The sequence below is a fragment of the Stomoxys calcitrans genome, chromosome 1, assembly GCF_963082655.1.
Source record: "Stomoxys calcitrans chromosome 1, idStoCalc2.1, whole genome shotgun sequence".
Classification (NCBI taxonomy): domain Eukaryota; kingdom Metazoa; phylum Arthropoda; class Insecta; order Diptera; family Muscidae; genus Stomoxys; species Stomoxys calcitrans.
Genome location: NC_081552.1, coordinates 133792985 through 133806777, shown reverse-complemented (window position 1 = coordinate 133806777; position 13793 = coordinate 133792985). Strand labels below are relative to the sequence as shown.

The 13793-nt window shown below is 36.1% G+C and overlaps 1 protein-coding gene across 1 annotated transcript in view; it reads left to right on the top strand.

Annotated features, from left to right (window-relative positions):
* The window catches only part of LOC106089744 (fat-like cadherin-related tumor suppressor homolog), a 737514-nt gene that overhangs the window by 10707 nt on the left and 713014 nt on the right, over positions 1-13793 (top strand). Inside the window, exon 2 of the mRNA XM_059363292.1 lies at positions 10046-10918. Within this exon, the coding sequence (XP_059219275.1) occupies positions 10082-10918 (837 nt within the window). The 5' untranslated portion in view covers positions 10046-10081. The remainder of the gene's footprint in view (positions 1-10045; positions 10919-13793) is intronic.

The window sequence follows — 13793 nt, the reverse complement described above, 5'->3', positions numbered from 1 at the left end:
TTTTTGCGGTAGCTCCCAATAATGTCCAAGATTTCCTCTATCTCAGACACACCATTTTGGACATCCCTGCTAATGTTCTTCTGCCTTCCTATAGCTAGTCGCATCTGGCGAAGGACTTTCTTGCACTTTTCAAGCGCCTCCTCCTCCGAAAGTCGCATCTTCAAGATGAACTCTTGTCTAGGAGAACTGGTGCTGTTCTCGCATGTCTCCGCGTTGTTCTCCGCTGGGGTACAGTCTAACGCTATACTTCTTACCTCCTTCTCTTTCTCGACACTGGGCCCGGAGGCTAGTGGAGAATTTACCGGTGATCGATGTACTTTCGATCTTCTTCCAAAGATCGATTCCATCTCCTCTGCTGCTATGTTAATGGGTGTTTCCATTTTAATCGGGTCCCCACTTAGAGCCGTTGTCTGTGTCCGATAATGTAGTCGCCCTTTCGCAGAGCGATGACCCCGAGGGTCCCTTTGCAAGCAGTGAGGTCCTCGCGAGGGTTGACGCAAGACCTTATGAGTACTTGCGTTCAGAGCCAGGTCGGGCATTAATCTGGATATCGTATCAACAGAACCTACATTACCAACTTAATGGTTACGAGGCACAGATCGTTCCCTAAGGCCTGCCAGGGGTTTAACGGGACGGAGGCAGCGGTGGCATTAGCCTGAAAGCCATTTCTAGAGGGATGTCACTCCCTCCTACTCAGGTAACAGAATACCACAGCCGTCAGCTCGTAGCATCAATCCAAATCGGTTATCAAAATCATGTCCCAGTGTACGCGCCAGGGTCAAAGTCCCCTTGATTGGGGAATCCACGGGGGCATCACTCCCCAGACTGCATCTATCTGTAGAGCACCCCTGTGGGTGGATACTTAGTCAACTGGCGGCATCCATTCGCCATGTCGCGAAGACGTCGTTGGCTATAAATGCCTTTTTGTAGCATGTCCTCGGTCTTCACCGCTCGTGGTCGGGGGCTGCTTATTTTTCACAGCTAACCTTTAGGTCGTTCAGCCATCCGCCACCTGCTGACCCCGATAGTAGCCTGAGCTCGGCCCTACCATATTATATTATATTATATTATATTATATTATATTATATTATATTATATTATATTATATTATATTATATTATATTATATTATATTATATTATATTATATTATATTATATTATATTATATTATATTATATTATATTATATTATATTATATTATATTATATTATATTATATTATATTATATTATATTATATTATATTATATTATATTATATTATATTATATTATATTATATTATATTATATTATATTATATTATATTATATTATATTATATTATATTATATTATATTATATTATATTATATTATATTATATTATATTATATTATATTATATTATATTATATTATATTATATTATATTATATTATATTATATTATATTATATTATATTATATTATATTATATTATATTATATTATATTATATTATATTATATTATATTATATTATATTATATTATATTATATTATATTATATTATATTATATTATATTATATTATATTATATTATATTATATTATATTATATTATATTATATTATATTATATTATATTATATTATATTATATTATATTATATTATATTATATTATATTATATTATATTATATTATATTATATTATATTATATTATATTATATTATATTATATTATATTATATTATATTATATTATATTATATTATATTATATTATATTATATTATATTATATTATATTATATTATATTATATTATATTATATTATATTATATTATATTATATTATATTATATTATATTATATTATATTATATTATATTATATTATATTATATTATATTATATTATATTATATTATATTATATTATATTATATTATATTATATTATATTATATTATATTATATTATATTATATTATATTATATTATATTATATTATATTATATTATATTATATTATATTATATTATATTATATTATATTATATTATATTATATTATATTATATTATATTATATTATATTATATTATATTATATTATATTATATTATATTATATTATATTATATTATATTATATTATATTATATTATATTATATTATATTATATTATATTATATTATATTATATTATATTATATTATATTATATTATATTATATTATATTATATTATATTATATTATATTATATTATATTATATTATATTATATTATATTATATTATATTATATTATATTATATTATATTATATTATATTATATTATATTATATTATATTATATTATATTATATTATATTATATTATATTATATTATATTATGTTATATTATATTATATTATATTATATTATATTATATTATATTATATTATTTATTTATTATTTATTTATTATAGAGTAAAAAACACTTTTTAATAACTTTGGCTCATATGTGATGCATGGAGTCTCAATTAGAACCTGACATCTCTTAAATAGCTCTGAATGGTTTTTGTGCCAAGTATTACGCAAAAAGTACTAACGTATTTTGCATTCCCATGGCAGCCGGTTGTACGTACCGCATTGACCGATGAAGTCCTTCATCGGCAAGGGCTGCCGCCCTTTTTGTAAATTTTGAAATATGTATATTATGCGTTGGGTAAGACGGCAGACGTCTGTCTGATCCTGTTCCATCATATACTACTATTTTACATTCGTCGGTCTGAACAGCATGTTCCTCAATTACAATCAATCAACCAATCGATACATTATTTAGCAAACTCAGCTGACTGTTTGTATTTGTGTTTGTATTTATTAATATATTCACATACAAGAAGATTTACATATTTTAATAGCATCTGGTATTTGATATATAGAATACCACTAAAGATAGAATAAACTTGTTCGTTTTTTTATTTAATAATAAAGGCACATTTAGTGTTATTAATTTGATTATTTTTTTTAATTTGCTCATTTATTAGTCATGTCGTTGGACCATTTTTTTTTTTTTTTTTTTTTTTTTTTTGCGGGTCAGGATGGGAAAATGCTTTACGCATGTGACGAGTACGTCTCTCGCCTTATGCCGGGCTCCGTAGTCAACGGTACCGGCTAAAAACCCACCCTGTGACACCCCTGGGAGTTAATTCCACCTCGGAACCGCTTTCGCATTACTTCGAGGTGGACCCCATATCTGGTGATTATCCATTTCGTCTTCATTGTGTCTGCGTCCAGACCTCCGCATTTATACTCTACGCCGCTGCGTCCAGGTCAGCTTTCTTCCTGCGCAGTACTTGTTCGGCATATCTCTTCACCACCTCCCACTTTCTCTCGTCCTCCAGCATTTTTTGGACTATTGTCTCAGGCGTAACGTCGCCAATCGCTGCTTCCAACTCGCTGCGTCTTTCAACCCAGCGCTCGCAGTGGAAAAAAGTGTGCTCCACATCGTCTTCAACTTCAACCTCCTCATAAATACACTTGCTTGAGGAGCATTTGCCCATTTTATGCAGGTATTTCCGGAAGTAACCATGTCCTGTTAACATCTGTGTGACGTAATAGTTGACGTCGCCGTGCTTCCTTTCTTTCCATATCCGTACATCGGGTATTAATCGTCGCGTCCATCTGGCCCGATTTTCTCTAGTCCACCTTTGTTGCCATCTCTCGGTAGTCTCCTCTCGTATGGCCTGTGTATGATCCATTTGGGCCCCGTCCTGTATTCTTTGAGTGTTGGACCTCTCGGTGTAGAGCCTGGCGCGCTGCATGGCCTGCAGGTCTATCGGAACCATTCCGGCTATTGCAAGGGCTGCGGGCTCCGACACTGTCCGGTAGGATGATATGACTCTAAGTGCCGCCGTCCTCTGTACCGAGAGCAGGGATTTCGCTCGGTATGCCGTCTGCAGTGTCTGGCCCCATATTTCGCTTCCATAGAGGAGGATGCTATTGCATGTCTCCATTAAGAGTCTGCGCCTGCTTGGGAGAGGCCCACCTATGTTTGCCATCAGTCGACTAAGTTGCGCCGTTATCTTTGAGGCTTTTGTTGTCGCGTGCCGTATTTGCTCTGCGTAGGTCAGCTTTGTATCTAGTCGGATTCCTAGATATTTGATCGATCTCTTGGTCTTCACCAGTATATCGTCTATACGCATATCCACTTCCACTGGGATATTTTTTCTCGTTAGGAGAAGTAGTTCCGTTTTCTGCATCGCAAGTTGTAGGCCATGGGAATCTAGCCAGTCCCTTGCCCTTAGCATCACCTGCCGTAATTTGCGCTCAGCGCCTTCCGTGTCTCTTGCCGTGATGACTGCAGCAATGTCATCAGCATATCCTACTAGGAAGGTTCCGTCTGGCATTTCCATTCGCAGTATTCCATCATAACTGGCATTCCAGAGGTCCGGTCCGAGTATGGAGCCCTGCGCCGCTCCTGATGTGACCTCATATTCACTCGTTCCATCTTGAGAATTATAGATGAGTACCCTGTCACTCAAGTAACTTCTCATTATTCTCATCAGGTACGCCGGGATATTAAAGTCCTCTCTGAGCGATTTGAGGACGTCAGACCATCTAAGGCTGTTGAAAGCGTTCTTCACATCCAGTGTGGCCAAGAGGACAATTGGCCTGGAGTAGTGGTTCCTTTGCCTAGCCACCTCTACTATCTCCACCACATCTCTGAGGGCTCCGATCGTGGACATTCCTGCCCGGAAGCCATGTTGTCTCATTGAGAGTCCACCTCCCTCGATGATGGCGTCCTGGAGCCGTGGCTTCAGTAGTCTCTCCAAAAGCTTGCCGGCCGTATCCAGCATACATAGTGGTCTGTATGTGGATGGGGATATTGGATCACCTTTGCCTTTGCTTATGAGCACCAGCTTTTGTCGCTTCCATACTTCCGGAAAAACACCTGCCATTAGACACCGATTAAACATTTCAAGAAGAAATTCGGGTCTATTCTCGGCTATCAGCCTGATTACCTCGGACGGTATTCCGTCGGGGCCGGGGGCTTTTCTGCTCTGGAGGCTGCGGGCTGCATTCTTTAGCTCCTCTTTCGTGAACGGGTTTATGTTTTCCGTTGGCTCTTCATTAACTTCGTCTTCTATACGGTCGTGTCGGGGAAAAAGTGTATGGACTATATTCTCCATTGTTCTCCCGTCCATCACCGCTGTTGGGCTCCGTGTGCCGAGCTTCTCCATCACAATTTTGTATCCGAGGCCCCAAGGATTTCGGTTAATATCTTCTCTTAGTTCCTCCCACTTTTCTTTCTTGCTCCTTTCTATTTCGGCAGCGAGTATCTTTTTTGCCTCCTTGTAAAGAGCGTGTTCTGTCTCAGCCGTGCCCCTGCGACGAGCTCTCGTGTATCTGCGTCTTAGTTTGATGCAGTTGCTTCGTTGCTCAGCTATGGCATCATTCCACCAGTGCACTGCGGTTTTATTTCCCCTCGGCCTTTTGAGTTTTGGCATGGATTTCTTACATCCGTACTCTATGATTTCCATCACCCGTTCCACTGTCGACGGAACGTCTAGTTCATCCAGCTCTGACCACACGGCTTGCCGGTCGATTTCCGCCAGGAGTTTTGAGGAGTCGAGACCATTGATGGCAGAAACACTACAAAATTAGCAATTCATAAAAGTTTTCTTAAAAATGAATCAGGAATTAAATACTAAAAAATAGCTTATCTCATATTATCAATAATAATAATTAAATAATAATAATTAAATAATAATAATAATAATTAAATAATAATAATAATAATTAAATAATAATAATAATAATTAAATAATAATAATAATAATTAAATAATAATTAAAGTTAACTTTAAAAATGTTCTTAAAAAATAAATCAGGAATTAAATAATACTCAAGAGCAATTAATCTCGTATATTAAACAAAAATTACCAATAATAATTAACAATAAACATTACTTAACATTTAAAATTCATTCACAGTTTAACTCGTTTAAAAGACGAAAACGGTTGTATGGTAGTCTATTCTTATGTTTTTAAATGTCAAGCAAAAAATTATGAGATGTATAGCTCAGTACGAATTGTATATGTGGGAAAGGTAAAAAACTTCTAAGCCAAAGAACCTTAAAATGCCGAGAATCCCCTGAAGGGGTAAGTGTAGGTATTCTAATCTGCGGTTTTCTCACAGATCTGCAAAAAGTGAACAGCTCAACTAAAAATTGAGGGAGCTGATTTTTGTATATTTTGTAAAAAAAAAAAACAACAAAGCACGAATACTTAGAAAATCATTAAAGGAACAACAAGAGTGCAATTTGTTTACTAATATTCCATGGAGAATTCTGTCAAAGGCCTTTTCTATATCAAGGGACAGCACAACACATTTCTCATGACTACTGATAGTCCTTTTTATATTATCAGTTAAGCCTATAAGGGCAGACGTCGTGGAGCGGCCACGTCTAAATCCTGACTGGCAGTCATGTAATAATGATCCCCTCATAATATGCTAATTAATTTGAGCCTTCACTTCATCGATAATATATTGCATTATAGAAATGGGCCAGTAACTGTCAGCCGCACCATTCTTCCTTATAGGTATAACTTTAGCACACTTCCACGCAGCTGGAAATATTGATGTTGTGAGTATGGTGGAAAAACAATCTTCAAGAAAATTTAACTGTTATTCATCGCATGCAACAGCTCGTGATTTAATTAATGAAAGCGCATCAATTAATTCAGTTCTTGATCCTGTGCGAAATGAAAAACCATCATCAATATTAGGAAGGGTAGGAAAAGTCTGGCTTCCCGATACCTGATATGACAAAAATGTCCTGTTTAAGTCATCCACGCTCGCATCAACAATGTCTTTGTTTTTTCCAATCCCATACTTATCCAGAATCTGCCACATTTCCTTAGGCGTCTTGCCATCAAATAGTTTTGAATGCGCTATTGACTTAGCCTTCCTAATAATACGCTTAGCTTTATTGTGGCATCTGCAATAAACTTTCCAATTCGCAGCAGAATGATCGCGTTGATAAGTCGGCCAAGCTATATTCCTTAGAGCATATTTTCTAGTATAAATTCACCTCTTTCTGCGAACAGGAAAGATCAAACGAGTTTCAGCCAATTTATCATAAAGCAGATTCAGTTGTTCATCAACATCCTGTCCTGAATAGGTCAGAAAAATCACATGAAGACACATATTCTTCGACAACAGCAGCACTTATAGCACCAAAATCAATGTATTCATATATTTGAGCTACATTCACACACTCAACATTTAACGAAACAAAAATAAAAGAGTGGTGAGAAATTGCAGGACATTGAAACTGACGAGAGAAACGAAGGCTTGGAGAGGACAATAAAAAAACAATCAATAAGAGAAGTTAAATAATGAAAAACATCAAAATGAGTGCCAATTGCATTTTGCACAATAGAAAGATTTAGATTGGCGCAAGCATTTCTTAATAGCGCAGATTTCCTTAAATCATACAATTATTGTTAACATCCCCCATTTTCATATCTCACACATACCTCAGAGACTTGGTCCTCAAAATTGCCAATATCACACTGCGGTAAATAAACTCACACATAACTCAGACACTTGGTCCTCAAAATTACCAATATCACCATGCGGTAAATAAACTGTACACACTCAATATCTAACTCCACTCAATGTCAACTCAAAAAAATTCATGCAACAGAACCATATAAGAAGCAAGATTGAATTGCCTTTATGATATTTTGTCATGAGTAAATCGCGAATATAAATTGAGTTAAATTTCACAAGTACAGACATTCCCTAAAGGATGTATATCTAAAGAACACAGCTGAACTCCACACAATGCAGCAATTCTCAATACAGGTTGCCTCAAGTCTTTAATTCGTTCAGGCAAACCATTAATTACTATATTGGATCTATTTAACCTTCTCTGCATTATATCAAATTGAATTTGTTAATCCCGAGTCTCATTACTACGATTAGTCTCTAGATGTTTGATTATATCATAATTATTCTTGAGCTCTTCCTCTAATTAACTAAGTTTCTTATCAAACTCATCTCGAACCGCCTCAATAACTCCGCATATTTTAGTTTGAAAAGCATCAAACAGTAGTCGTACTGCTAAGATCATTGGCAACCACATCAACATCCAACGAAGGCAATTTAAGACACTTGATGTACCTAAATCAGATATTTTTATTCCCAAAAACTCAAACACCTCAAAAACTGCTATGTGGAAAAAATCTCCACAAACACTGCACCCCATACTATTCTCAGCAACATTCATGGTGCATTCAGGGAATTTATATTTTCTTCTCTTAGGCGCCATATTAACAGCAATACAAAACAACCAGCTCTGTACAGATAAGACACCAACAGCAACAGAGCAGTAAGTATCAAAAGGTGAAGGAGCAACCACAACAGCAATGTACTCAAATGCAGCAAATATACTACTCAAATATACTTATAAGGAGCTCAACTCACTCAAACCCTGTCAGTCTCTGTAATGCACTTCTGTCACATAAAAGCGACGACCCCAGCTTTTTACCGCACATCAGTTAAACAGCAACAACAAATATCATGCGAATAAACAACAGGCAAACGATTACAATGTAATCATCATCAGGGGTGATGCCTAAATATATGGTCAAACATTTGAATATCAAATTCGTATCCTACTCCCAAATACCTTTATTTGAGCCCAATATTGCCATGGTCAGTAAAAAATTTCTGTTTGTGGGGTATTTTGGGAAAGGGGTAGACCCCTAGAAAATTGGTCCCGAAAGTGGGTATCAATTCTTGCTCTACCCCCCAATACCTTTCATCTGAGCTCGGTAAATATGCCCGATTTAGGGGTGTTTTGGGGATTGGGTGGTCTCCCAAACACTAAGCCCGGAAAATATATCAGCAACGTGCTCTATTCTCATATATCTATATATCATTTATTTGAACCCCATATTGCTATTGGCCTCAAATCTCATTTAAAATCCTTATTGCAAAAGTAAGCAAAAATGTCCAGTTTGGGGTATTGGTCCTAAAAACTATAAATATTTAGTTCCACTCCCTTTAAGACCCAACTTGTCTTGGTGAGCAAATAAGTCCTATTTGGGGGTTGTTATGGTGGTGGGACGACCTCTAAACAGATACGTGGTCTACTCCCAAATACCTTTCATTTGAGTCCCATATTTCCATAGTCGGTAAACATGACCGGCTTTGGGGGTGTTTTAGGGGATGGGCAGCCACTCAGTGAGTTGGCCTTGAAAATATATATCGGATTCATGTTCTACCCTAAAAACCCATTTATTTGAGCCTCATATTGCAATAGTCAACAAATACTTCCTATTTGTGTGGTGTTGTGGGGGTGGGGTGGCCCCATAGACACTTTTCCCGAATATTGATATCAGATTCGTGCTTTACTCCCAAAGACCTTTCATTTGAGCCCCATATTGCTATGGCCGTAAATTTTTCCCCTTTGGGGGATGTTTTTGGGTAGAGGCGCCCCCCCCCCCAAACACTTGGTCCCATATTTGGATATCAGATTCGAATGCTACACTCAAATACCTTTTATTTAAGCCTCATATTCCCATGGTCAGTAAATAAGTCCTGTTTGGGGGGTGTTTTGGGGAAGGGGTGGACCCTCAAAAACGTGGTCCCACATTTGGATATTAGATTCGAGATATATATATATATATATTTGTACATGCCTGTACAAACGATCGGATAAAAACTGCGACCTGTACTTTGTATACAAATTAACATAGACAGACGGACAGACGGACAGACAGACAGACAGACGGCCATATTTAGCTATGTCCGTCTGTCAGAAAGCGTTATATTTATCAATGGGTCTATCTCTCTTTCTTTTGGGTGTTACAAACTAATTCACTAAGTTATAATACCCTGAACCACAGTAGTGGTGTAGGGTATAAAAAAAACTTCTCTCGCATGAGTTGTTGGTTTGAGAAAAAAAAGAGGACTTTGCACTATGCGGGATGTTTAAAACACAACTGTTCGCAATCACGGTTACATTTTATTATCAAAACCCCTCATCTCTTTTATTTTTTATCGGTGTCTGTATACATATAAATATGTATAAAAACTATTTTATTCTTTTTTTCAGATTGCGTTATGATGTTATGTCTTGGGAAAATCTAATATGAAGTTTAAACGCAATGACCATTGGTTGACGTGTACATATGCAGTGGCGCTTCATTTACTTTTTGTTCAATGGGCTGCAGTTCAAGTGTTTTGTGCTGATAACCAAGATCCCGTTTCTAAAATAACACTGAACGATCGAATTCACGATCACCCATATAACTTTAATTTTTCGAAGAAGTCGTACAATGTCACAATACCTGAAAACAGTATTGGAAAAACATATGCGACACCTACATCATATGATGAGAAAATTGGACTACAAATTCGATATGCATGCAGTGTGACTTATCGCATAATTTCCGGCGACCGGGATAAACTATTTAAAGCTGAGGAGAGGACAGTTGGCAATTTCGCATTTTTAGCAATACGAACTAGAACGAGTAATATTGTGCTGAATAGAGAAAAAAATGAAGATTATACTTTGCATATACGAGCAATGATCACATGTCCTAAAAGTTTAAAAAATATAACATATGAGGCGGAATGTATAGTGAACATTCGAGTGTTGGACAGAAATGATTTAACACCTCTATTTTATCCTACTGAATACTCAGTTACAATAAAGGAAGATGTTCCCGTACATAGCAGTATTTTAAAGACAACCGCGGAAGATGCGGACTTAGGATTGAACGGAGAAATATACTATTGTTTTTTGGACAGTTATAGTCACTTCACTATACATCCATCAACAGGAATCATATCAAATGTGAGACCATTAACTAACTTGGGTGGCACTGTCGTGGAGATAGCTGTTCTTGCTGTCGATCGAGGTTCAGCGATGATGCGACAAAATCATCTATCTGGCAAGGCGAAAGTTCTCATAATCATTGAAAAGGTAAATACAAGGCATGATATCACCAAATTCTAAATAATTTTTTAAAAATGTGAAAAAACGCAATATCGGAAATATGTACATAGGTATTTTTCATTTTTGTGTCGAAGTTTAGATTCACACAAACCCCGACAGCGGAAAACAATTTTTTACTACTGATAAACGTTGATTTTGTCCAAGGTTTATGTCGGATATTTCTTTATAATGTCTAAGAATTTCTGTATCCTGATGAGAGGAACTTCCGGAACGTCACTAATGCATAAGCCTCGCTTTATATCAATCGATCGAATATGCCCAATTTTCAGCCGTTGACAACGAAACTCGCAGACGAGCGTGATGAGATTCGTTTTTCTGATTTCGCTGGCTCCAGAATAAGGGAACTGAATCTAAAAACCAATTTGGTGGTCAAGGAACATAAACGGCGTTTCCAAACGTTGTAAATTGGTATTTCTTATCAAAAAAAAAATTACAAATGATTTTGAAAAAATCGGTTCAGATTTATATATAGCTCCCATATATATCATTTATATGATATGTAATATTACGGCTATAAAACCCATAATTTTGCTCCGATCTTTTCAAAAATTTTGCATGAAATATTCTATTTGACGCAAAACGTGTTCAAAATTTCATCCAAATCGGATTAGATTAAGATACCGCTTCCATATATATCTTTCATAAGATATGGACTATTATGGCTATAAAAGCCAACATTTTGCTTCGATCTTTTCAAAAATTAGCATGAGAAATTCTATTTGATAACGCAATCGGATCAGATTTAGATATAGCTTCCGATCATTACAATGTTTAGTATGAGACGTTCTTTTTGATGTCTCAATATTAAAATCGGTTTACTTTTACGAGGGTTGCGTTTTATATTTCGGGATTAGAGAAATATTAATCATCGCTTTATTGTTGTTCAAAATATTCCCCATTAAGATCTATTCACTCTTGCATGCGTTTGAACAATTGTCGAAGCACTTTTGCCACTCTGATTGAGGTATCTCCAAAACACGCATTCTGAACGCATCAACCGCTTGTTTCAGGTGTCGGAAAATGTTTTCCTAAAATTTAACTTTTTACGTACGGGAATAAAAAGTAGTCATTCGGTGCCAGCGGATGACTCATCAAATCGATGTTTTGAGTGCTCAAAAATGCAGTTGTTTCGTATTTCTGGAGCATTTCGTTCGACCAATCGACACGAGCCTTTTTGAGCGATTGACAAATTGTATGGAATCCAACGCGAATAAATTTGTTTGATGGTCAAATGTTCATGCAATATTGAATGCCAAAGGTTGTCCCAATCTCACGTTAGGTCACATGTCGATCTTGCAATATCAGTTGGCGCACAGTATCAATGGTTTTTGGCACAACAACTGATTTTGGACGACCTTCACGAAATTGCTTTGGCTTGAATTACGACCTCGGGTGAATTCACCATACCATCGATAAACACTTGATGGAGCTTCATCGCCAATAATTTAATTAATTTCATCAATGCACTGTTGAGACCACCGTAGCGCAGAGGTTAGCATGTCCGCCTATGACGGGTTCGAATCCTGGTGAGACCATCAGAAAAAATTTCAGCGGTGCTTTTCCCCTCCTAATGCTGTCAACATTTGTGAGGTACTTTGCATTTACTGTTGTTGAGTAATTCAACGTCGAAAGTTGTAAAAAATAATCGCACGAAAAAGTTCACGATTTAATTCCATATTTTGGGCGAGATGAATATTATGAGTTACTGTAAACAACACAAATAGCTCTTGTATGTCAAAACGTTCTGAGCACGTAAAAGCTCAAAGATAGAGCTGTAAGTTGGCAGATTGCCAACAGCAATCCTCTTAGATATACCCCCCATATATATTAGGTTGCCCAAAAAGTAATTGCGGATTTTTTAAAAGAAAGTAAATGCATTTTTAATAAAACTTAGAATGAACTTTAATCAAATATAATTTTTTTACACTTTTTTTCTAAAGCAAGCTAAAAGTAACAGATGATAACTGACAGAAGAAAGAATGCAATTACAGAGTCACAGGCTGTGAAAAAATTTGTCAACGCCGACTATATGAAAAATCGGCAATTACTTTTTGGGCAACCCAATATCTTTCCTCCAATATGCCTTTTTTGCCATAAAATAACATTGAGTAATTTAAAAATGTGTAGGTCTTTGCAGGCAAATTTTACACCACGTAAAACTAGACACTCACACGAACCATAAACAGCGAAAATAAAATTTCAATAACACTTGTTAAAAACTCTACCCCAAGTAAGTTCCAAGCAAAATGGGGAAAGTGCTGAAATTTTCACAAACAAACATCACTGTTTAAATCCCAAACAAAATACATTTTATATGAATATATTTATTTATTAGACAATATTTTACAAAAAAATTCATAAAATATAAAAATAAAAAATGCAGGGTTACTAGACCACATTGCGATTATTACTATTAAAAATTAGATCTGAATGGGTAGAATGTTGAGTTTGCGAAGGCATTTTAAGATTTTTGGCAGACTGTTTGGGGTTGACATCGGCTCGTTGTGTCTGGAGGAAGGACATTCTACAAGGATGTAAGAAATATTCAGCGCATGATTGCAGTTACTACATTGAATGATAGTGAAATTATCATAGTAATCCCATGGCAGCCGGTTGTACGCACCGGATTGACTCGATGGAACCCTTCATCGGCAAGGGCTGCAGCCTCAGTGTACGTGTTCGTATTTTTTAATCATGGGAGAGGCATATCCTGGAGTGCCTTCTCCGCACGCTTCTGGTCCGTGACGGGATTAAAAATAACCCCAGACCCTGGTTCTGTTCGGTTTGCCAGAACCTCCTCCACCATCGGTCGGTGTCGGTGAGGTGTAACCGGTGCATGGAG